The 24081-nt window shown below is 40.0% G+C and overlaps 1 protein-coding gene across 33 annotated transcripts in view; it reads right to left on the bottom strand.

Annotated features, from left to right (window-relative positions):
* Window positions 1-3149: 3149 nt before the first annotated feature.
* The window catches only part of DLG2 (discs large MAGUK scaffold protein 2), a 1987603-nt gene continuing 1966671 nt past the window's right edge, over window positions 3150-24081 (bottom strand). For 32 of the 33 annotated variants that reach the window (XM_038568453.1, XM_038568428.1, XM_038568429.1 and 29 more), the window contains 6 exons: window positions 21646-21696; window positions 20598-20699; window positions 17819-17991; window positions 15583-15692; window positions 9873-9964; window positions 3150-7906 (listed from right to left, as the gene is read on the bottom strand). In XM_038568453.1, the coding sequence (XP_038424381.1) occupies window positions 7800-7906; window positions 9873-9964; window positions 15583-15692; window positions 17819-17991; window positions 20598-20699; window positions 21646-21696 (635 nt within the window). In that variant the 3' untranslated portion in view covers window positions 3150-7799. The remainder of the gene's footprint in view (window positions 7907-9872; window positions 9965-15582; window positions 15693-17818; window positions 17992-20597; window positions 20700-21645; window positions 21697-24081) is intronic. The other variant, XM_038568427.1, reaches the window with a different exon arrangement.

Genomic DNA, 24081 nt, shown 5'->3' with positions numbered 1-24081 from the left:
AAATGTTTGATAGAATTCCCCTGGGAAGCTTTCTGGCCCTGGACTTTTGTGTCTTGGGAGGTTTTGATGACTGCTTCAATTTCCTCCCTGGCTATCAGCCTGTTCAAGTTTTCTATTTCTTCCTGTTCCAGTTTTGGTAGTCTGTGGTTTTCCAGAAATGTGTTCATTTCTTCTAGAATGCCTAATTTACTGGCGTATAGCTGCTCATAATAAGTTTTTAAAATCGCTTAGGGGATCCCTGGGTGGCTCAGCGGCTTAGCACCTGCCTTGGGCCCAGGGTGTGATCCTGGAGTCCCAGGATCGAGTCCCACGTCAGGCTCCCTGCATGGAGCCTGCTTCTCCCTCTGCCTATGTCTCTGCTTCTCTCTCTCTCTCTCTGTATGTCTCTCATGAATAAATAAATGAAATCTTAAAAAAATAGGATAAAATAGTTTGTATTTCCTTGGTATTGGTGGTGATCTCTCTTTTTTCCTTCGTGATTTTATTAATTTGAGTCTTTTCTCTTTGTTTTTAATAAGGCTGGCTAATGGTTTATTTATCTTATTAATTCTTTCTGGAGGTAATTTTGGGGTCCTAGTCTGGCTGTTGAATATTTATATTTGCAGGAGGCACATTGCCTCCATTTGTTCAGCCAGCTCTAAGGCTTAGATATCAGGATGAGCTGTTATTTACATCCTCAGAACCTCCACTCTCCCAAGTTTGAAAACCCTTGTGGGTATTTGCAGAGAGCTGTTACGTGCCTCCACCAGAATGTTTTTCCTCTTCTTCTTTTTTTGATATTAATATGCTATTTGAATTTTTTAAAATTGAAATATAATTGACATATAATATTATCTTAGTTTCAGGTGTACAATTAGTGATGTGACAATTATATACGTTATGAAATGCTCACCATGGTAAGTATAGTTGCTATTGGTCACCATACAAAGTTATTACAATATTATTGACTATCTTCCCTATGCTATACTTTTCATCCCTGTGGCTTCTTTGTTTTCTAGCTGGAAGTTTGTGCTTCTTGATCCTCCTCATCTCTTTTGCATCTCCCCTCATCTCCCTCCCCTCTGGCAACCACTAGTTTGTTCTCTGTATTTTTGAGTCTGCTATTATGAAACAGTATGTATCCTTACTACCTGTGAGACACTCTAATTTCTATTTAACTTAAAAAAAGTGCTGGCTTATGACATACTGGTGGTGATAAGTAGCAGTTTGAAAAACACTTATAGCTTGGCCACTCCAGCATTAATGTCACCTGGGAGCTTGTTAGAAATGTAGGCTCTTGACTCCTTCTCACATCTACTACATCAGAATCTGCATCTAAGGTGATTTTACATTTAAAGAGTAATCAAAGAGTTCTAGTTTTGCTCCAGCTGTGCTGAGGGGAACTGGGGAGAAAGTATGGACTTGACACAGGCCATAACATTAGAAAGGGGTGGGGATCAGTGTCATGATAGCAGTCATGCCTTTTGAGATGTCCAAGAGGGAACAGAGAGCAGCTAGTGGGGTTATGAGACCTGGCAGTCCTGACCCATAAATGACATCGTGGCCTGACAACTTCAGGGACACTGGGTCTGGTGGTGCTGGGAAAGCTGGTGTCCCCTCTATGGATGTTCCTTAGCTTTGTTCCCCACTCAGGCTTTTACAGTCTGTCACTAGATGTTTTAGTCTCAGAATATCTACAAAGACTGTAGGCTTGTAGCAAGACCCTCTGAGGTTCAGAGGTGTGCAATCCACTTCTTCTAGTTTTTGAGACTTCTAGACTCCATGTTTTTGAAGTAGTTAGTTACATGGAAGGTAAATAGGGAAACAAGAAGCCAAAACCTCCTCTAGCTTCCCCCACCCTGAATAAACATACCCATTATTGGAGTGAATCTGGGTTTTGTGTAGTGCTATCATTAATACTAAGCCTGGGAGACTGTGTAAATGTTAAAAATGGAATGTTGTTGAAAGTTGACACCTGTATTGGACTTGCAGCCTCAGTTAATGCCTTCTTTTTTTTTTTTTGAATCTATTATTTTTATTTTTTTTTGAAAAAATTATTTATCTGACACAGTGTGAGAGAGTATAAGCAAAGGGAGCAGGAGAGGCAGAGGGAGAAGCAGATCCCCTGCTGAGCAGGGAGCCCAACACGGGCCTCAATCCTAGGATCCTGGGATCATGACCCGAACCCAAGGCAGATGCTTAACCAACTGAGTCACCCCAGTGCCCCCAGTCAATGTCTTATAATGTTATCTCTGCTCACTGCTGCCAAGCCCCAAGGGCCAGGGACAGGACACCTGGTGGAAACTCCTGTGGGCCCCATGATGGTATGGATGGTGTGGTCAAGTCTGGTTTCCCAAATGACTGACCCAATTATGTGATAGTTTATTGTGGATCAAAACATACTCCCCAGTAATTGCTTTAGGGGCCAAATTCCACTCCTTCCACAGGAGGAATTTGTTTTGGTCCTCTAGCTGTCAGACCTGTGCTGTCGGAATGTCAATATGACAGGACATATGCTTAACCTAGCAGGAAGAATTGAGAATATTATCTGGCAGATTCAGGTTCTTAAACCTGACATTTTTGGCATGTTCAGATCTCTGGAGCTGGTATATTTTGTGGCCCAGGGTACATGAATAATGACATCTTCTCTCCAATTTGTGCCTTTCTTCGCATTGTAAGTATTAAATAAGAAAAAAATTTTTTTCTATTCTTAGTATCTTCTGGAATCTCACAGTTTTGAAACTGGGGAATGGATTTTTTTTCCACATAGAAGTGAGAGTCTTTAAAAAACCTGTCTTGTAACACATTGTTCACTCTTGGCCAGATCCTGATGAAAAGCAGGCCAGATAGCAACCAAATATTTAAAAATATGTAAAAATATCACTTTAGCTCCTCTTAGCAGTGCCCGCGTTTTTCAGAGCAAACCTCTGCTAACTATACTTTAGCTCTGAAATCAGATCACTTTGGTAAAAATAGAAATGGATGATTCTTTACTTCATGAAGCAAGACAAATTATGCTTTGGGAGAAAATAATTTGCTATAAAGTATAAAATGTTTTAATATTTATATCTCATAATAAAACCATGACATGTTTATAAACACTCTATCAAGCATTTTACAAGGGGGCCACCGCTGACAACTAGAAACGCAATAAATATGCACAGACACACTGAGTATGAAATATACATCTTGATTTTATAATTGTGTGTGCTTTATTTTTTACACAAATGGAATGGAAGTGTCGAATATTTACACTTAACAGGAGTGTAAGCTGTGCAGTGTCTCTGTAAACTCCAGCCCAGGCAAGGAGTATTTCCCCCTCCCTCCCATCCTGCACTACAGCTCGATGGAGAAACGTCCTGTCAGAGAGAAGCACAAAACTGTCATATTGAAAGGATCTAACGGGTACAGCCTGGTGCACTCAGAATTTAAGACACACTTAGGAAACACAAATTCAAAAAGGAGAGAAGAAAAGTTTGCCATCCCATTGGGAGTCAACCTTGCCATTGGGTTGTCTGTCCTCATGAGTTGCTAGGGAGATTCTGTATTCTTTTAGGTGATCTTTATCAAAATCATCCACCTGTCTTAGCTTGTCCTCAGCTGCTACAAGAAACTGCACAGCTGTACAAGAAATGATTTCCAAAGCACAGTTTTCAGTGAGGAAGGATATTTACAGACTGGAGTGTGTGTGTGGGTTTCCATCCATATTCATTCATACCCAGTATAGTATGTATATTACGCGATATACATACCACATAGACCATACATACACAGAAGTAAAATGCATATCCACAGAATTCTGTAGGGAGATCTCTGGCAAATCAGTTGTCAGTATGTCACTCCACATGCTTTCAGAGAAATGTCCCCTTCTCCCCCTAGGAGTGACAAATTACCACGATTAGCTTAGGAACTAGCCTGAGTCCTTGACTTGAATACTTTTGTAGGAATTTAGGCAGGACCAAGACAGGAAAAAAAGAGATGTTATTTCACCAGCGAGTCCATTCGATCTCACCAGAGCAATCACCAGCTGAAAAGCAGAGGGGGCTTCACATGAAAATGGGGGGGAAAAAAAAGCTTATGAGAGGGAAAAAAATGTCTCTCTCCAAACCAAGGCGATGGCATGGCTTCAATGAGAAGAAAGAGGTTTGCTGTCAGAATGATTTTGGGGCCAGAGTCTGCCTTTATAGAGAGGAACTGTCCTCAGAGCCACGGGGTGGTGCTGGGAGTGGGCTCCCTTTGGAGCAGCCTTCAGGCAGAGAGGCACCCAGGTGCCGCAGGGCCCAGAGCGCATGCATCCTCGCTGCCAGGGCAGCGGTGCAGGCTGGCTCGGTGAGGCGAGCTGGAGCTGGCTCCAGTCCAGGACCTCATGCTCAGCTTTGCTTTCTGGGCTGTGCAAGTGAAACGGTGACCCACAGGAATTGTGTCATCGGTCCAGTGTATGGACTTGCTGTCCGAATCAGCCATGAGCCCTTATAGGACAGAAAAATTACGGAGCAGAGTATGGGTGAGAAGATACTCAGAGGTGGGAGAAGAAGACAAAAGACAGGAAAGCAGGGGAAAGGGGAATGAGAAGGGGAAGAGAGACTAAAGGAGGTAGAGAGATAGGAGAGTGAAGGGGAGGGAGTAACAAGAGACTGCAGAAGAAAGGCAGCTCTTGGGGAAGACAGGTCAGTAGGAGAAAAGGAGAGGTGCACACAAAGAGAGAAGGAATGAGACAGAAATGGAAGGAGGAGAGCAGAGGAAAGGAATGAGGGAAAACCAGAGGCGAGAGCCATAGGAGTGGAGAGCTTTTCCCTGGCTCAGAGTCTGGAAGGGCTGGCAGTAGGATCTAAGACAGCTCACAGGCACCTGAGTGCGGCTTAGGCTTCGGCTTTGGCTTCCATAAAAATGGGCTCACTGAGCAGGTGGAGCCAAGCCATGAACTTGGGGCAGTGGGGGTGGGGGTGGGGAAGAGGCCGGCAAAGAAATGGCCAACAGATCCCGTGGGAGGAGAGCAAAAAACAAATGCCCCTGCAATTCGCTGACAAATGTGATTTCGATTTTGGTAAGGCTGAGACCCCCGTGGTGCTACACATTGTACCAGAGCATGAAAAATAGCACCAGTGACACGATCTGGCACTTTTCCGAAAGGGCCCAGCATGTGAAGGTGACATTGCGCCCCCAGCAAGCCTTCAGATTGGAGAGAGCTCCGGACAAAGTTTGCAGTGTTAGCACCGGTCTGGCCCCAGGCTCCAAGTGCATTTGCACCAGATGTAATCTGGGTAACTTTCCTGCCATATCCATACAATCATCAGATTTGCTGCAAAATACACCAGTTCTTTGGAGCCTTCGAGACCTCAACATTGGGAAGCGCAAGACAACACAACAAATGGAGGTGTAAATTCTATAGGAAAAGACCCTCTCACCAATTTGCTTGGTGATTCTTCAAGCAAATATATATGTATATATATATTTATATAAATCTACATAAAAAAATCAGTGCAAATGCCAATTCTAATCTGGAAGCATCTACACTAGGAAAATAAATAATTATATTACTACAAAACCAAGGGTTGGTGGTTCAATTTGATTGTACTCAGCCACAGCAATACTTAATATTAAATGGAAAGCACATCACACGACCCGCGGAAACATCTACTCATTAAGGACAGTCCTTTAAATAAATGGTTGCATGCTCAGTTGAGAAACCAAAGAAGTTATTATGGTGGCCTAAAAATAGAGCTGGGATCAGGAATGGCATTCTGGTGGCAGAAACTTCTGGCAGCAATATTGATGAAACTAGGCCTTGACCTGAAACTGGCGAATTGCAGCCACGGACATATCTTTAAACATTTTGAGCACTCTAAGGAAGTCTCCAAAAATTTAACTTTCATCAGAGGGAAAATGCATTGCTAGCCCTTCCATTGGCAAAGGCAGCCTCAAGACTATAGGTAGGTGCATAATTTTGCATTTTTGTGTTTGTTTTAGTGACTGCAGCGAGGCAGACAATGGTAGTGTAAGATGAGCAACACTTGTTTTTGGAAAGAGACCCTCATTCTGAGCTCCGATGTTCTTACTGTGAAGAAGCCCCATCACTGCTGATGGCTCTATCTCTTGTTCTCCCATCCCAGCCTGCATGCTGGTTTGCTGCACAGTGTGGCAGGATCCCTGCCAGGTCTGGATGTACCCCAGAAATAAGGCGATGGGGCTTAGTCTGGGCATGCATAGAACCCAGAGTTGAGTGGTTATTGAGATCACCAAAAAGTCTCTCTCTAAACACCGTGGGCACAAGCAACACTGATGTCATCATCAGCTCTAAAGTGGGATATAGGCTTCGGGAGGTTTTTTTTTTCTTAAATCATCATTATTATAATTGCTAAAAAATAAACTTGGTCCAGGTGCAGCCCCCGAAAAAGGCAGTTCAATTGGTTGAGCTCAAAGTTGTTAATTGTCTTTCCTTGTGGTTCTCTTTGCCCTGTACACGGAAACAAAAGTCTGCACCCCTCACCCCCCAACCAGGTATTTCTCTCTTCCTCAAAGAAACAGTGCTTCTTGGAACAGATCTTTCCATGGCTCGATACCATCTCTGGCTGTTACAAAAACCCTCAGTTACTTGTGAAACAGACAAAAAAAAAAAAAAGTCCTAATTACTCATGGTTGGCTAACATACTAAATGATCCTTTGAGAATTGCATGTAAGTAACTAGGAACAGTTATTCAACTCTTTGCATGGCAGGCCCAGGTTGTTTAAAACGATAAAAGCAAAAACTTCTCTTTAGATCATTTGCATGAGTTTGTCTCTGAAAGCCATCAGCTTAGAGATGCATTAACCAAATGTCTTCCAAATATACCCATGAGGGCAACTCATAAGGGATGTGCTCCATGAGAGTGTGTCACTAATATGGAAGGGAGATCATGGGAGGTAAGTGAGGGAGAAGTCTTGGTCAGACTTTGGGAGGAACTCAGATGCTCTTAATGTATCATTGGCAACAAAAGGGAGAGTGCAACTTTCAGTTCTTGAATTTGATCATCTGCTGATAGTGCATTCATTTAGTCTTTCAATTAGTCTTTACAAAATATTTCACAAAACTTTTTTAACCTATAGAAATTCGTTTCTATACATTTAATATATTTTTATTGTATAAATTATTCTCATCTTTAGTGCCTTCTTTCAGTTTATAAATGGCAAAATAGACAACAAACAATCATAAAGCTAACCTCAGGTGGAATCCCCTCCTTTCAGTGAGGTTCAGTCCTCCATACACTTGTGAATTTTATGAAATGCTCATCTTTGTAGATGTCAAAGAAACTACACACTTATCCTTCCCTGCTATTATGCCGTCTCCAAAGGGACTCCTTTCCTTTTTCCTTCCTTCTTTCTTTTGTTCGTTAAGAAATCAAAGAGTGTGCATAGTTATAAAATTCGAAGTGTACCAATTACAGATGTGGGTAATGGGAAGGTTGGTGAAGTTCAAGTGCTGGCAACTTTTCTTTAAAGCAAAAAACACAGAGAGCTCAGCAGCTAAATCAGCTCTGGACATCTGCTGGGGTGAGGAGGCTGCCCATCTCTTGGGCAGAAAGCCCGTCAGAGGTTCATCCCTATACCTGGCACTTTGAGCAAACCAAAGCCTTCCTGCATACTGCAATGTCTTTTCTGTCCCACCCTGTGGCCCCTCCGTTTCCTTCATGGCTTCACACAGTTTGTGTTGTACATTCATAAGAATTCACATTGACTGCAAAAACATAAATGCAACAAAAACATAAAAGCCTCCAAGTAGTATATTATATATATTTTGTTCTTCTAAATGCTCTTCTGTCATTGTCGGAGGTGCAGTAGCTAATTTATAACTTTTCCTTTGAGGGAATCCAGATGAAAGGCCCAGATTGCTCTTCAATAACAAGCTTGCATTGATTATATATATCTTCTAAGGTGTCTCCTTGGACAATAGCTAGAACAAAAGCAAACGCGCTAGAGTTAGGAATCACTGCCTTGTTGGTGACGAACAGTCATCAATCACACAGCAGAAGCTCAAACCAGGGACAGACAAACTCATCTGGAAACTTCTATTACCTTGCATTAGTAAGACAAAGTGGGAAATTTACTTAAGCAAGGTCACATCAGTGAGTAAAAGAAAAGAAGTATGCTTTCAATGCATGTCCTAGATCAGATAACAAATTAGTTACACACAGTCTTTCTACCTTCTCCATGTCTGTTTTTCGTCTGGACAATGAATCATTTATATGTTGAAATTTTATGGGTGCCTACTGTTGGCCAGATACCGGACTAGGCACTGATCAATTTTCAGATGGAGATCTCCCTGCTTATCAAAGAAATCTGGCCTTTTATTCTGTATACTGTATTAACCTTGGTAGATGCAGAAATTTAGACATTTTAGACACCAAGAAAATAATGAGGTTGTGGAGGCAAATTGAGTTAACCCCTCCAACTCCGAAACCCTTAATGGGAAACCACACTCATTCTCCAAGCAATCTTATAAATTGATATTTTGCCATAACAGGGCTGCTCATGTTGAGAATGCCTTATGAGAGCTACTTATAAGAAACATAAATAAGAGGAAATATAAACAAACTGTTAACCTGTGAATTACCTAAAACCCAAGTCACCTGAAGCAGATTTAAGTATATTTCATAATCTCCTTTGAACTAAGTTAGCTTACAGATAGATCTCCAAAACATGTCAATACTATCTATAGGACGTCAGAGATAATCAATGAATTGCTACTGAGACATAGTTTAGATTTTCAAAAACAACCCTGAGAATATATTGATTACTCTATTTTACTTTTGAGTATGAACCACTGGTCAAAATGTGCATAACTGTGATTTGATGTTTATACCTGGATTTTCTTTTGGGATAAAACATAACCCATACCTTTATTATTGATTGAAATTTTACTCAAGATTACTGGGTTCAACATATTTGCACACCGCTAAGCCATTGGCATTTTCATATTCTGTATAAGGCAAACAGTAAAGCATCTAGCTTCTCAAAAGGTAATCCAGGAAGAAATTTCTTCTTTCTAAACCATTCGTTGTAAGTTCGATTACCAAAGGGACTCCTTTGGATTACTCTTTGGATTTGACCAGTGTTTCATGAAAGCATGATAGAGTAGAGAACCCAGGAGACCAGGGCAAGAAAACCTTTCCCTATTCCCCAAACTTCATGTTTCCAAGGAAATATTTAAAAAGAAAAGAAATGTTTTGCACTGGGCCTTGACATGGAATTAATGGAAACACAAAGAAGCATCTTGTTCAATTGCTGCTAACGGGACCCAGACCTGCAGGTCATTGAAGCAGAGAATGGAGCCATGAGACTGCTTCTCATGAGGCACTGCTTTGGATGTTGCCTAATTGGGTCCTAAAAGTTTCCTCTTCAAGTATTCTGATGATATCAGGGAGATAGTTTAATGTCTAAAATCTTCTCCTTTTTCTTTTCCTTTTTTTTTGATTTTTAGAGAGGGAAAGAGGGAGCAGTGACAAAGAGATTTCCAAGCAGGCTCCATGCCCAGCACAGAGCCCAATCTCAGGACCCTGAGATTTGACCTGAGCCAAAATCAAGAGTGGACACTTAACTGACTGAGTCACCAAGGCACCCCACCTAAAATCTTAATAGTGGGAGACAACTCAGTGCCATCTGTGACTCATGCTTTTGCAGAGGGCCAGTGGGAATCTAGAGCTGGCTGCAGCTAAATCCAGAGAAAACAGAGATCCATAGTTCTGGATCAGATAGGTAAAGCAGAGGGAAATTAGGATTACTCAAGAGGAAGGTTTTAGGGCCCAGATAAGGCCTGGTTTTAGGGCCCAGATAGGGCCCTGGTAAGGCCCAGAGCCCCCTCTAATGCCAAATGCTAGACAGTTGATCCTTTCTCACAGTACGAGGGTAAATGAACTTACCTGTAAAATATTCTCCAAATTCTTGTTCTAGCTTAATTGCACGATCATAGGTTTTCTTGGCTTGTTCCTCTGTTAGACGCTTATTCATCTCCCTGGGAAAATGAGGGTTTGGTATTAGCACACACACGGAATGTACCAAATCCTGAAAAATTAAAATGTGTGGCAAAAATGAATCCTGCAGGAAGCACAGTGTGGTCTTACTAGCAGCTTCCTAGTCCTTATTTGAGACTCCTCTTTGGAGTTGGAATAATTTCAGCGACAAGGACCCCCTCCCAGAGGGCTCACCCTCTCAGAGGGCAGTCTCTCGGTTCCACACTAGATTGATGTAGAATCTATCTCTTTATGACTTTCAGTCACTGCTCCCTGTTCCGTCCTCTACAGTCACACAGAGTACGACTAAACTTTCCTCCTTGATAGGCACTAGGATCTTTAAATCAAGTGCTCATTCGTCCCTTGAGGCTACCACTCCTTCAGAATAAATTGCCCTACTTCCTTCGTCTACTCTCATTGGATGTGATTTCCAGATCCTAACCTTCCTGGTTACTCTTCCTTGGACTTTGTCCTAGACTATCTTGACCTCTCTTAAATGTAGGACATAGATTCGGATGAAATCGTCAAGAGGTGGTCAGAGGCAGGGAGAAGAGATAGAGAGAAGGGAGGGGACATCAGAGCCTTTGGTACCTCATCACATCTGAGAGAACCAGACTTGACCATTGGCAGGTCCTGCCCTCACAGAAACCTTTGAGTTCTCCACTCCCCATTCTCCCCATGGGCTGCTGTTCATCTTCAGTGTGGAGTGGGAAATATGTGGAATGGAGAAACAGAATGTGCTTTCTGAGAATTATAGAAAATGTGACAGGCCCTTTAGTCATGTGCATCTTTCAGGCCGAAGGGGGCATTCTGTGGCTCTCCCTGCTCAGATTCTACAAAGGGTGAAGCAAATATCTTTTTTTTTTTTTTTAAGATTTATTTATTTACTTCAGAGAGACAGAAAGAGAGCGAGAGAGAAAGCGATCAAGAGAGAGAGAGAGAGAGCTAGCACAAGCAGGGGGAGGGCCAGAGGGAGAGAGAGAGGGGAAGCAGACTCCCTGCTGAGCATGGAGCCATCCCGTGACCCTGAGATCATGACCTGATCAGAAACCAAGAGTTTCACGCTTAACCACCTAAGCCACCCAGGTGCCTCGAACTTCATCGAATGCCTCAAATCAAATGGCATTTGAAGGATTGGCTGAGGGAGGTGTGAATAAATAGACACAGAGAGAATGTAACAATCAAACATGCTGGAATCAAAATTTTTTCCAATAGATTATAATAAGCAAGTAACCTACATGGTGAACAAGGATAGAGGATCTCAGGAAGAGGCTCCATGTTGATTTGGTTTTTTTGTTGTTCTGATAGGAAAATGGGCTATAAAGGAACTACGCCTGGGACTCTGACTCTGTCCCTTTCTTTCTGTTAGTCTGTCAACTATCGGTGTATATAAGTGCCGCTTAGTCATTATAAGATTATTTAAATAGAGCCTCAAGAACAAATTGAGTAGGAAGGAAATGGAAAATAACCCAATCTACTGATTCCCAATCAGTGACAGCTTTATCTTTCCATGTGCTCTAGGTGGGAAAATATTTTGCCTACCAAACAAACCATACTTACTAAGTAAAAATTATTTTATCTTCACATTTTTTCTTAATCAAAGACGTTTTATTAATCAAAGTGAGAATTCTTGCCTCTTATCATCATATGAATACCAGTGTGGCTGCGCTGGGCTGATAAAAGTCTAGCCAGGGGCAAAGGTACTTTGGTTGGCCCACTGGGATGCATCACAGGGGCACACAGAATATTGAAAGCATTGCTGCCTTTACATGCCACTGAGGAAACCAGAGACTGGGGTATGGGAAATGTGGTTTTAGGGCATGTCACTGTGGCCTGAAGTGATAAAGGGACTTGACAGGGTAAAAGAATAAATCTGATGTCAGAACTCAAAGTTTTGGGGTTCTTTTATTTTTTTATTTTTTATTATTTTTAAAATATTTTATTCATTTACTCATGAGACACACACACACACACACACACACACACACACACACACAGAGGTAGAGACATAGGCAGAGGGAAAAGCAGGCCCCATACAAGAGCCTGATGTGGGACTCGATCCTATGACTCCAGGATCATGCCCTGGACCAAAGGCAGGCACTAAACTGCTGAGCCACCCAGGGATTCCTTAAGGTTCTTTTAAAATCAGTTTTTAGTCAAACTGGGATCCCTGGGTGGCACAGCAGTTTGGCGCCTGCTTTGGCCCGGGGCGCGATCCTGGAGACCTGGGATCGAGTCCCACATCGGGCTCCATGCATGGAGCCTGTGTCTCTGCCTCTCTCTCTCTCTGTGTCTATCATAAATAAATAAATAAATAAAATCTTAAAAAAAAAAAAAAGTCTTTCCATTATACCAAGACTTTCTCAAGGGGTTTATTTGGAAAAAATTTAAAAACTGATGTCCTATATATATATATATATAAAAAACCTGATGTCCAATATTAACATGATTTTCAACATGATCTGATGGCTGCAATAGAAAAAAATAGGAATTTCCTGAACTCTTGATGCTGAGATAAACTCCTCCTGCCCTGAGGGATGGTATCTAGGATTCTCTTCCCAAATAGCACAGTCCTAGAAGCTGTGAGTGGATGTCACCCTTGGATACAGAAGATGTTAGGCTAAATCCAGGGATACATTTCATAGAAAGATTGAGTTTTGCTCCAGGTGTCAAGAAATCATGTGATGCTGGATCTTCTTGGACTTCCTTGCTCATGCTCTAGCTTGTGTTCTTTGAATTCCCTTGGCAATTACTGTAGCCATGACTGAATTCCAATTTTATCCTTTGATGTATCATCTATTATATACTTTGTCTCCTTGTCTAATCTGTGAGTTCACTGAAGGCAGAGAGCAGGGTTATGTTCATCAGCATGTGTCACGGAGTCTGGTTCAAGGCTTATTTGTTGAATGAGTAAATGAATGAATGAATGGAAAACTAGATAAATAAACATAATTATGGTACAGTTGAAGACAAAAGAAAACATGGGCCACCGCGGGAGCAAGAAGGTAAAATCAGATTGGGGCTGGCAAGAGAGAGACACACAGGAAAGCTTCACACTGCCAAGAGGTGGGGGTGAGCAACAGAGGTCATGCAGTGGCATGCTATAAAAAGAACATCTCTTTTATATACACCCTTGATTTTATGCTCCTCTGAAGAGCCAGCTATGTATGTGCTAATAAGCTCTGTGGTTTGCTGTGGGTGATGCACTTGAGAAATAATGTGTGTGATGATGTATCAGTGCCTAAATGTGACAGCTGCCATGCTTTTGTTCCAGTTGACCTAGCATTCACTCCTCCCTGGGGAATGGGCAATTCATGCCAGCTTTGCTCCCAAAGTAAAAACCCTTGGAGAAGAGGGAAATGGAAAGTAAACATTCAGCATGTAATAATAAGATCACATTAGTCTGAATGTCATCATTACTGCACTCAAGACTCATGAATATGGCTGCAGCAAATTATGTCAGATTCACGGTCCTCATTGTGGAATCCAGCCTTCGGTATGTTTAATTTTCCTTGGTGATAAGTGGCTGTGACAGCGCCCCAAGGCAAAACTAAATAAGTCATCTCATAGTTGTGGAAGGAAGTAGACCCTTCTCCTACCGAGCACCAGATGGAATGTCTCCCAATATCACACTGAAGCAAATGTGAAACTGCTGTTTCTCCCTCAGGCCTCACTTCCCTGGGAAGCCATTTATCCCACCGAGTATTTATGATGTGAAACCTTATTCTTCTATTTCTGAAACAGGCCTTTAAGATGCTGTTCCCAGGAGGTGCTGTTCCCATTTTTCTATTCTTCTTCATGTTAGCATTGCTAATAACATTTATGAGGCTCTTTACAGATTATAAATCACTTTTGCATAATGAAATTTATGGTTGCTTAATTTACTTTGTGCACTACCCAACACTGTATCCTATATGAGGAGAGATTTAAAGCATGCTATCAGGGATAATAATATCAGGAACCAGTATTTTATCATCAATTCATATTTCTCCATGGGCTAACCATGGGCAAAACTCTTGATGTTATAATTTAACATCTAAAAACCTAAAATCTTGGGGTGGAAAGTACTGTCAGTGACCTCTCGATTTTATTTTTTCATCCTAGTAAGAATCTTTGTCCATCTTTTATTTATGGGAATGGATTCTGCTTTTAAGACACCTCTCTGGCAATTTCCCCAGAGACTGTGTAACTTAATTCTTTTAGGTTGCAACTCTTTAGCTACTGCAGCTTGCTCTATTTCTCCACTCATACAGAAGATGTGGAACAGTTGGCTGATACCTCTGCAAGTAATTGTTTCACCTCTGGGATTAAGCAATTTCCTTTTCTTTGGTTTTCCCATGCACACTATTTTCCAGTACTCTGGAGTTCACTTCTGCACCCTGTCAAATGCTCTAAATCTCAAGGCCCAAATGGAGGCACATTTTAGCAAAGCTCTTACAATAGACACACTAGCATTATCTCTTGTGACCTCTTGGAAAAGGTAGTTTTTGTGTTTTGTAATGATAAAATAGTTTCACTCCTTTAACAATGAAGTAACTTGAAATTTTTTAGAGTTATAGTAGCTACTACTTATTGAGTGTTTATATACGCTAAAGACCATATGGGGAGCTTTGTATTCGTGATCATGTTTAACCTTTATACCAGCTGTGAGGTATGTATTATTAATGTGCCTAGTTTTGAGGAGAGGAACTAAATCTTAGGGCCGTCAAATAACTTGCCTGAGGTGACATACTGATCAGAGGCAAAGAGAAAAACCAAATCTAGCCCAACTGGTTGTCAAGTGCCTGCTATAGCCTCTTTGGTCTGCTACCCTTTTGGCTACTGTAGCCTCATGTTTGTAAGGGAGTTGTCTAGAAAGCAATGTCAACAATTTCTATCAAACTGCCACTGAAAATGTGTTACTTTATAGACTGGTTGTAAATATTTGCCCAATTTGTTTAATGAATTTGAAGGAAGATATTTTCCCAGCCCTCTGAAAAAAAAAAAAAAAGAACAATAAAAAATCCAAGTTTTTGCCTTATTCATAAATGTGCACTGGTATGGAGCTATTGGTGTAAGTTACAGATGTGCTACTGCCATGTCACTAAGAAAACTCCCTATTAAGAATAGTGTTCTACATACATGAGGTTCTAATTAAGGAACAGAAGAATTCTATGCTAGAACTAAATGAAATGTCAATACAAAGAGTCTTGGATATTGTCTGTTCCCTCTACAAAAACCCACACATTTTAAAAGATTTACTAATGGAACTGCTTTCACAAGAAAGAGGTAAGCAAAGATGATTGCTTCCTATCATTGAAAACCAAACAAAACAACCTACCTTCGAAACAATAAAACAAAACAAAACAAAACAAAACAGAACAAATCACACACATACACACTAACTTGTGAAATGAACATAAAAATCAAGAAACATTAGTGAAGACATGTTAGGGAATTACTGACATTATGTCTCTAGTGGTTCAAAAGACTTTCATATATTTTTTCAAAAAGGAAATGCTTAAAAAAATAAATAATGGCACTTCTGACTTATAAGCACTTATGACAAAGAGCTGTCAGCAATTTGCTGTGTCACATGGAACAGGCAGCTGGAAGACAGCCTCCTGTGCCCTCCACTTACATCAGAGGTTCCAGAGATTTGGGCTTAATGAAGATGGCAATGGGATAGAGCTGGGCAACTTGTAACCGCTTGATAGCATTTCCTGACACGTCAAGTATACAGTGTTTGCCCTGGTAGAAAGAGAAGAAAAATATGGAGTTAATCCAGAAAGAATGATCATAACCCAACCAAAACAAACAAACAAACAAACAAAAGCAAAACAAAAAAAGTAAGCATGTTTTAGAGGAAGGTAAGGGATACTGAATTTCTAAAGGTTGGAAAAGTATCATTGCAAAGCATAAATAAAGGTTGATATTCAGGGTCATCCCTGAATGCTTTTGATAACTCATATTTATTACTCCCTTACTAAGGGCCTGCCACTGGGATAGAGATTTTACATTAGCTTAATTTTCTTAAGTAAATACCTGACGTTTTGCACAAAGATACATAGCCTTATATGATATGATTGGGTCCACATTCATGAAGCTCTCAAAAAACATCTCTGAAGACAACTGTCAACAAGAAATCCCCAAATCTATGAGGTAGGTATTATAAGCCACAATGTATGGAAGATAAGACTAAGATTTAGAAATAATAAGTAACTTGCTCAAAATCTCAGTGTTAGAAGAACTCAAACTCAAGTCTTGAGCACTGACAGTATCATTGGCTGGAATAAATAGAAACCTCATTGTCTCACCCTGACCAATGTTAAGTCTGGAGGAATGATGTGAATCACGTGAATTTGGACCAATTTCATGAACATTTGCTGAGTGCTTATATGTATCCTGCCCTGGATATGCTCAGTCTAGTATAGCTCAGGACAGACACAAAAAGAGTTACCTTCAATATTACATCTTAAGTGCTGAGTGTATGCACAGTGAATGTAAATTTCTTGTTTGTTAAATGAAAACTCTATTACATATAGCACACCTCATTTAACTTGGCTTCTACTGCAATGAGTGCTCAGAGCAAGGAGTTGCTTTGTGAAGTATTTTAGGAAAAGTAGATACATTTGGCAGACATCATATTCTAACTCCCGGAGAGAGATGGCCTCATTACCCTGAGGCCAGAAGAACTTTAGAAGAGAAAAGGCATATTGTACAGATAGTAACAGTCCTAAATCAATAATAGAGGATTAAAAACTTCCTTTAATACCCGTGTGAAAACAAAGAGACTCCAGCAAATACTTGAACCAACTAAGATGGTTCAAGCCCTGTATCACATAAGTAATAAATTCCAAGCTTGCTCTCTGTGAAATGTAACAGCTAACCAGAATGTCTACATGCTGCTTGATTATTCACTGGCCAGAACGTTTCAAGTTAACAAAGGTTGTATTTACATGTTCAAAGGAGAGAATAGATGCAATCATCCAGGAAACTGATTAGAAACAATATGATATAGCTCATAGATATATATAGCTAATTTTTGAGGGAGAGCGAGAGATGCAGCTTATTGTATTCTCAGGTAGACATTAAAATTTCTTTAACTTTTTACCAGTACATCAAAAGGTTGTGTCAAGTCACATCAAATCAACCCAATAAATATTAATTATATAACAAATATGATTGACTCTTAACTCTTTTCTTTTCTTTTCTCCCATGAAATTGGGTCTTCTGTGTTGACAGATTAGGATCTCTCTATAGGCAGATCTTAGAGGCACACCCAAGAGCCTTCCTATCCTGTTCTCTCTCTCTCTCTTTTTTTTTCGTTCTCTCTTGAACATTCTCTTCTTTTCTGTGCCCTTGAAATGATCGATGGGAAGGGAATGGCAGTATTCACACCTCCTCTAAGTTGGAATTTCTGCCAGCTATAAGCTAGGCCCTACCCCTCTTCATCTGGCTACCCCTCACTATAAGGGTCCCAAGTTTTCAGGGAAATAAAATGTAACTCCTGCTAATAAAAAGAACTGAGGATGCTGATTTAAACAACCAAGAGTAATAAAGCTTCCTTAATAAATTCAATGTTGTTTACTGGGGCCAAAGATAAGTGAGTCAAGGACAAAGTGAATCTCTATAAACTTCAAGCTGTTAATTGCCTTTAGGTTTATAACCCCCTTCTCCCCACAAGTCAGTCAGCATGCTTTATTGAGATTAGAACAAAGATTAATGACCTTGCTCTAAAGTCATTCTCTGCTTGGAAGTCTTAAAAGGAATAATCAAAATTTACAACTGCAATCAAGAGAGAGTGGAGACCAAAAATGCAGCTTGCCACCTGGGAACCTTCTTTAGAGGAGGTATAAGATGATTGGTGGACGTACCCTTTCTGCTACAAATCTCACAGACTGCACACTGGTTCCATATAAGTTGTCATTGTACTGGCCAGCTTCTATAAACTTGTGCTCTTGGATATCTTTCTCCATTTGTTCTCTGGAAATGACAAAGTGATAGTCTCTGCCATCCACCTCATAGTCACGCTTTGGCCTCGTAGTATCTTTATAAGACAAAAATAATACAATTAAGGTAATTTATATTCATAAATGTCCTTTACACCCATTTTCTTCACCATACCCTCAACATAGATATACAAAAATATGTAATATGGAGGACCATGACATAGTGACAGGTACCAGTCAGCTTCCCACGGTAAGCAACTATAAAACTAGACAAAGTGTAGGGAACAGCTGCTGTCACACATCAGACGACCAGCAGCACAGGGCTGTGATTTTGAGAATGGAGAAACACATGATGGGAACTCTATATTCACTCTACTTTCATTTACAGCTGGAGGGTGTAAAGGTTTTTTAGTGCTAGGAGACACTAGATTTCAGTTAGAACTGTGCATTTGGTTGAGTACCGAAAGGCTACAATTTAACATTTTATTTTATTTTGTCTTATTTTGTTTTATTTAGAGAGTGAGGTTGTAGGGAGGGGCAAGTTCCACATCCAGCATGGAGCCCGATGTGGGGCTGGGTTTCATGACCCGAGATCATGACCTGAGCCAAAATTCAAGACGCTTAACCGACTGAGTGGAAACGCTATAATTTAGAAGGTTACTCTAGATTTATTCTAGACCCACCTTCACAAAGTGTAAAACCAAGTCATAATTGAAGAAGCTGATTTGCCAGTAAGTTATTATCAGCCAGAACAAAAACATAATATCCTATAAATAAAGATAACTAAATCCAGACTCTCAATAACATAGTGTCACAATGTACAGGACACAATAAAAGATTACAGGAGAAGCAAAAAAGCAAGAAAATGTGTCATATAAATAGGAGGAAAAAAAATGGACAAACAGTAAAAATTTATTTTGGGATGTGAAAGATGTAAAATGGGATCACCACAGTTAAGGTGGACTAAAAGTCTCAACTCTAACCATAGAGGTGACTAAATTTCTTAGTAAGAACAAGGGAAAACAATCTTCTCAGTATAAATAAAAGATGTTAAAATATTTCCAATCTTTGACTCAGATATTCTCTTCCTAATCTATCTCAAAAAATTATCAAAGCTTCAGATAAAGTTTTACCCTTAAAGATGTTCATTATATTTATTTATAAATTATAAATAATTATAACATAATTATAATTATACCTTAATTATATTTCATAATAGTGAAAAGGAGAGACAACCCAAAATACCCATAAATGAGGAATGATTATGATGTAATAATTATTTAAAATATTACCATAAAATTTTAAATAATGTTAAGCCAAAAATATGTATATATCCAACATGCACCCAAACAAAGTAGAAAATATGTGTATAGAAAGAAGGAATAGGTGAAAATCTATGAAAATATTAACAATAATGTTATCTCTGGATACTCTGTGAAAATCTTTATGCTTTAAATTTTCTCTTTTAACTTTCTTTTTAGCATTTTCCAGGTTTTGTACAATGAATATATATTGAGTATCATTAAATTGTGTTATTACACTATTTATTTAAAACTAAAGAAAGAGTGTAAGGTGGAGGGAAATTGGAAATGATAATTAAGGACTGTCTCGTTTTTTTCTTTCCAAAATGGAGGAACACACTGGAGGCTAAATGGAGTAGGATTTGACTGAACATTTCTGTCTGGAGTCTTTCTCGAGATAGGCTGTATGGCAGGATCTGAGTCCTTGCTGGGAACAGTTTCATGAGATATAATTCCCTTGTGTCTCCATACTTGCACACACATGACTCCTACTATTCTTAGGTATTCTGGGTAACATCTGCAGTGCTGAAATGTAAGAGACACTTTAAAGCACAAAGCTTAAAAAACGTATAATAAAAAAAATATTTTTTGGGATCAGATTTAAGAGCTCAGTTATCTAATAAACTGAAATTCCCTGTGGAAGGGGGGTGGTCTGTTTAAACACACTCACACATACTGCCACACATACACAGAAGCAGAAGTCCAATACACATTTTTATGTAATGCAATGAGTAGGGGGTGAATGGGAAAGTGTGGTGTGCATGGAAGATAGAGCAGATAGACTCTTATGGGGCTACACTCCGAGGGACCAAGAGATCCGATGATTGTCCATGAGGACAAGAAAGCAGATTAAAGTCTGTGATGGCCTAGAAGGTAGATTAAAATTTTATATGCTTTCTTGTCTTCATCTGCTCAAATCCTAGCACTTGGAAATTACCCATGGAAAAGGCTGTTTTGTTTTGTGATTGACACATGGCCCTAAGTCATCCTGAGATGATTTTAATACGTGGCTTTGTTTCTGGTCTCTCTTATTCTATGGGAAAAGATGCTTCAGTGGCATTTCAATCAATTTATAAAGAAATATTAATGCCTATAAGCAATTCTATGCTATTTAAAGGCTATGGGAGTTACAGAGAAAGGATTCATTCTGCTTTCTGGGGGACCACAGTCAGTTTGGAGAACTTATTATACTCTACTAAATAAGGAACAATACATGGCAGCACTGATGAAAAGTGTTAAGCAGAGAAAATTAAATAAAGTGCTCAGATGGAAAAAAAAGATGTTTGGATAATAGATAACTGATAGTATCTGAATCACTGGAGATCATTGGAGGAACAGAATTACATTTATCATCTTGAAAGGAGGGGAGCCTTTCTTCTAGCAAAAAGAGACACAATACTTACGAGGCACACAGGAGCCAAATTTGTCAGGGAATTCAGATATCAAGTCGTCATTGATCCGATCCTTCATGGGGCCCAGGATAATTACTGGCCGGGTATAGTTTACTGCAGAGAGGGAAGGGAAGAGGCAAATGAGGAGAAAGACTTGGTCAAGACGGCACAACTGCCCTACATGGGTGAATCTGAAGGCAATACTGCCAAACAGAACTGCTGACGGTGTTACTTCATTGGATAAGTTGCCCATACAGCCTTGTAGAACACTCGATATGTTGGCTGTGTTTATTTTCTGGAATTTACCAATAGGGAAAAGCAACTGCAGTGTCTATTGAAGAAAAGAAACATTTGGAGGGGGTTTTGCTTACTCTTATGTTATGCCTACACAATGTCAAAACAACTACTGAATTTAGTCAATTGAGTGGGAGAAAAAAGATTCCAAAGCAGCTGTTTGGCCATTGTTTAGATAATGACTTTAAGAAGTAATTGTTAGTATAATGACACCTTATGTTTTTATATCTTTCCCTCAGCTCAAAATGCTGTCTATTCTCTGCTGAGGTTTTTCCGATTCCTTTGTAACATGAGTTTAGAAGGAACTCTAAAGTCCGTTTGGTACAACTCCTCTGATGCTTGAATTTTCTCTGCAATGTCCTTGTCAATAGCCATTAGTGTCTATATAAATGCCTCCCAGAAAAAGATGCAGGCTTCTGGAGCAGCTCAGAGGGTGGCTTGTATTTTAGGACAGGTGTGCTAGAGAGCCCTTCTCAATACTGAGCTGACAAGAGTCTCCCAGGAGATTTTATGCATTTGTCCTGGAGGTGGGGCTTTTTAGTGATTCCTTCCACTTAGGACCACTCATCTGGAGGGCTGCTTCATCTCCTGGGAGCTGTCACTGCCCATACCTAGCAGGGAAGTTGTTCGTGCCAAAGAGTCTGGTCTGGGGACAAGTGAGTATTAAGCAGATTTATAGTCCTTAGTCCTTCACTCTTTGGCTCCTATAATGGTGTCACCTGATATGGCCTGGAAATCAGGAACCAGAGCATGCTGGGAAACTTACTTTCCTGCCTTGTGACAGGCTCATAAGAAAGAATGAAGTCTTCTTGCCCTCCTGAGAAGAGAAGAAAGGAGAATGACAGTGAACTAACAATCAGTCATATACCACATATCACAGCTACAAGCCCTGCTCTGAAGCACAGGAAACAGACACAGTTCAGGGTTCATTTTCCTTGCCCTCTCTCCTTGAGCCATTCCAAAAATCTCTTCATCCTCATAAAACTCTTTAGCACTGTTATGGTATCAGGTTCTCAATGGTCATAACTGTCAGTAATGCCTGGAGACTAGTTACCTGCAGTTCAGCAGGACAGTGACCTATGAGAATGCCTTCTGTCTGACACTGAGAAGTGGAGCCCCTATTACTTATAGTTAAAATGAAACCATTCAGTACAAGCAGAGGGTCCTTCCAGTAGTTTGTTGCCACATTATCAGAATTTCTGGGTCTTTTATTTCACTTTCTCTTTTATTTTCCAAAGAAGCACATTGTTCAAAAACAAGTGTCTGGTTGGTTCATTTATGTCACAAAACCTTCATCAGCATATACCACAGGACACTGAAGATTTTATTCTAATGTTAATTCATCAGGAAAACGCTGGGTCAGTTCAAGAAGATAAAAAAAAAAAAAATTGAGGAGGACCCTAAATCTCTGATTAGAATTGCTACTTAAAACTTTGGGAAGGGAACTAAAGAAGACAATGTAGTAAAAGACAGCTTTGCCAAAGACATTTACTACAAGTCTTCTGATTGACAGTGGGCCTCTGGTCAACAAATAACCATAGAAAGTTAATTGGTTTTAGGCAATTATTTTTTTCAAACATCTATTTTACCCAGTTGATGGACTGGGTACAAGATTAGCCTGATTCAGCTGTGAACCCAGAGGATATACTCTTTTTGCAATCGGCCCAGGACTGACTGTGTTTTGGTAGGGAAGTAGTTTAGGGATATTGGAAAGGACTCCCTGTATGCTGTTACATAGAGGAGTGTCATAGGTGGTAGTATTTCCTGAAACCAAAGGGCAATGCAACTCATTGCTTTATCTACTCAACCCCTTGAAACACATTCCATCTGTCAATGTGCTCCTCCTTTAACAGACACAGCACCAGAAAAGGTGAGTTAATTTCATAAAAAGAGTTAATACAATGAACAGTTCTGATGATGACGACTAATTTGGGGGAAATTAGGAAATATATGGAAAACTTGTGAAGTACAGATGACTTCCTTGGAGACCAGGTAGCTGGGATGGGGTAGGGTGAGATTGTCTTACTTTTTCAAGTGTGAGAAATGGTGCCGGGCCCAAGTCACATCTTTCTTCATCCTTAAGCAGGTTTACTCTGAGAAAGGCCCTGCTAGGCTAAGCTATTTCCTCATGGCATGGAGAATGTTCCTTGAAGGTCTTTCTCAGTGACATCTACTCATGGCTGCTCCAAGAAAGTTCAGGGGTTTTTCCACATCTGGGCAGGGGTTTGATATGTGAGGAGTCAGATACACTTTTTTTTTTTTTAATTCAGGAAAATATGATTCCCTTTTAATAAACTAAATAGCTGAAATTTACAGTCTAGGTCAAAAAATAATGAAGGTGATTGATTGCTAAGATCCACAGTACCTAAAGCCTGAGATATGTAGAGGTCATAGGAACTCAGAAGATTAAGTGTAAAAATGCTTTAGGGGACAAAGTACAGCTTTGGGGCTTGAAATATGGCAGACTAGTACTGCAGTGTTTGACTGTAACATCACAGGGAAATCTTTATGGACTGACCAATAATATGTGAGAGGAGAATCCTGAGGATAGGATAACGAAGGTTTTAAACATCAGGGGATACTTATGCCTCTCTACTAGACTGGGAACTCCATAAAGGCAAAGATTGGGTTTCACTTACCATGGCATACCCAGTGCTTAACATAGAGAAAAATGTCAATGAATTTGCATTCTGATTTTAGTGGTAGGAAATGGGATGAGTAATGAGGCCAAAGATAGTTTTTTCTTTGTGTTTCGGTCTGTATGCTTTCGCTTTGGGAAGTGTGGTTTTCTCTAAATAAATATAACACGTCATGTTCCCATAGGAATCTTTTCCCAATGTCCTTACAAATTATTCTGATGGGATATTCTAAAGGCAAACCTTAAATAAGATATTTGGTGACAGTATGTTTCATTTGTGATTCAGAAAACTAGGACAAAGCAACATAGCTTTGACTAACTTTGTTAGAGAGTTCTGTAGTTCTTTTGTTTATGCATTGCTTTTGGGTTTACTTTCTGACTTACAAAAGGCACTGGTTCTTGATCAGAGCAGGAAGACTGCAGATCTCAGTGGAAGCATCCTTCTGTCCAGGCCCATCCCACTTCTAAAGACCCTGTGACAGTCAGCTACTATGTTAGGAAGCCTGCAGGGGAGTTGTGGTATATGAGATTATGTCATAGCTGTGATCTCAGCACCTTAAACCA

This window comes from Canis lupus, chromosome 21, assembly GCF_011100685.1.
Source record: "Canis lupus familiaris isolate Mischka breed German Shepherd chromosome 21, alternate assembly UU_Cfam_GSD_1.0, whole genome shotgun sequence".
NCBI lineage: Eukaryota > Metazoa > Chordata > Mammalia > Carnivora > Canidae > Canis > Canis lupus.
Note: the sequence above shows the minus strand (reverse complement) of the source record. Positions and strands in the feature narration are given on the sequence as shown.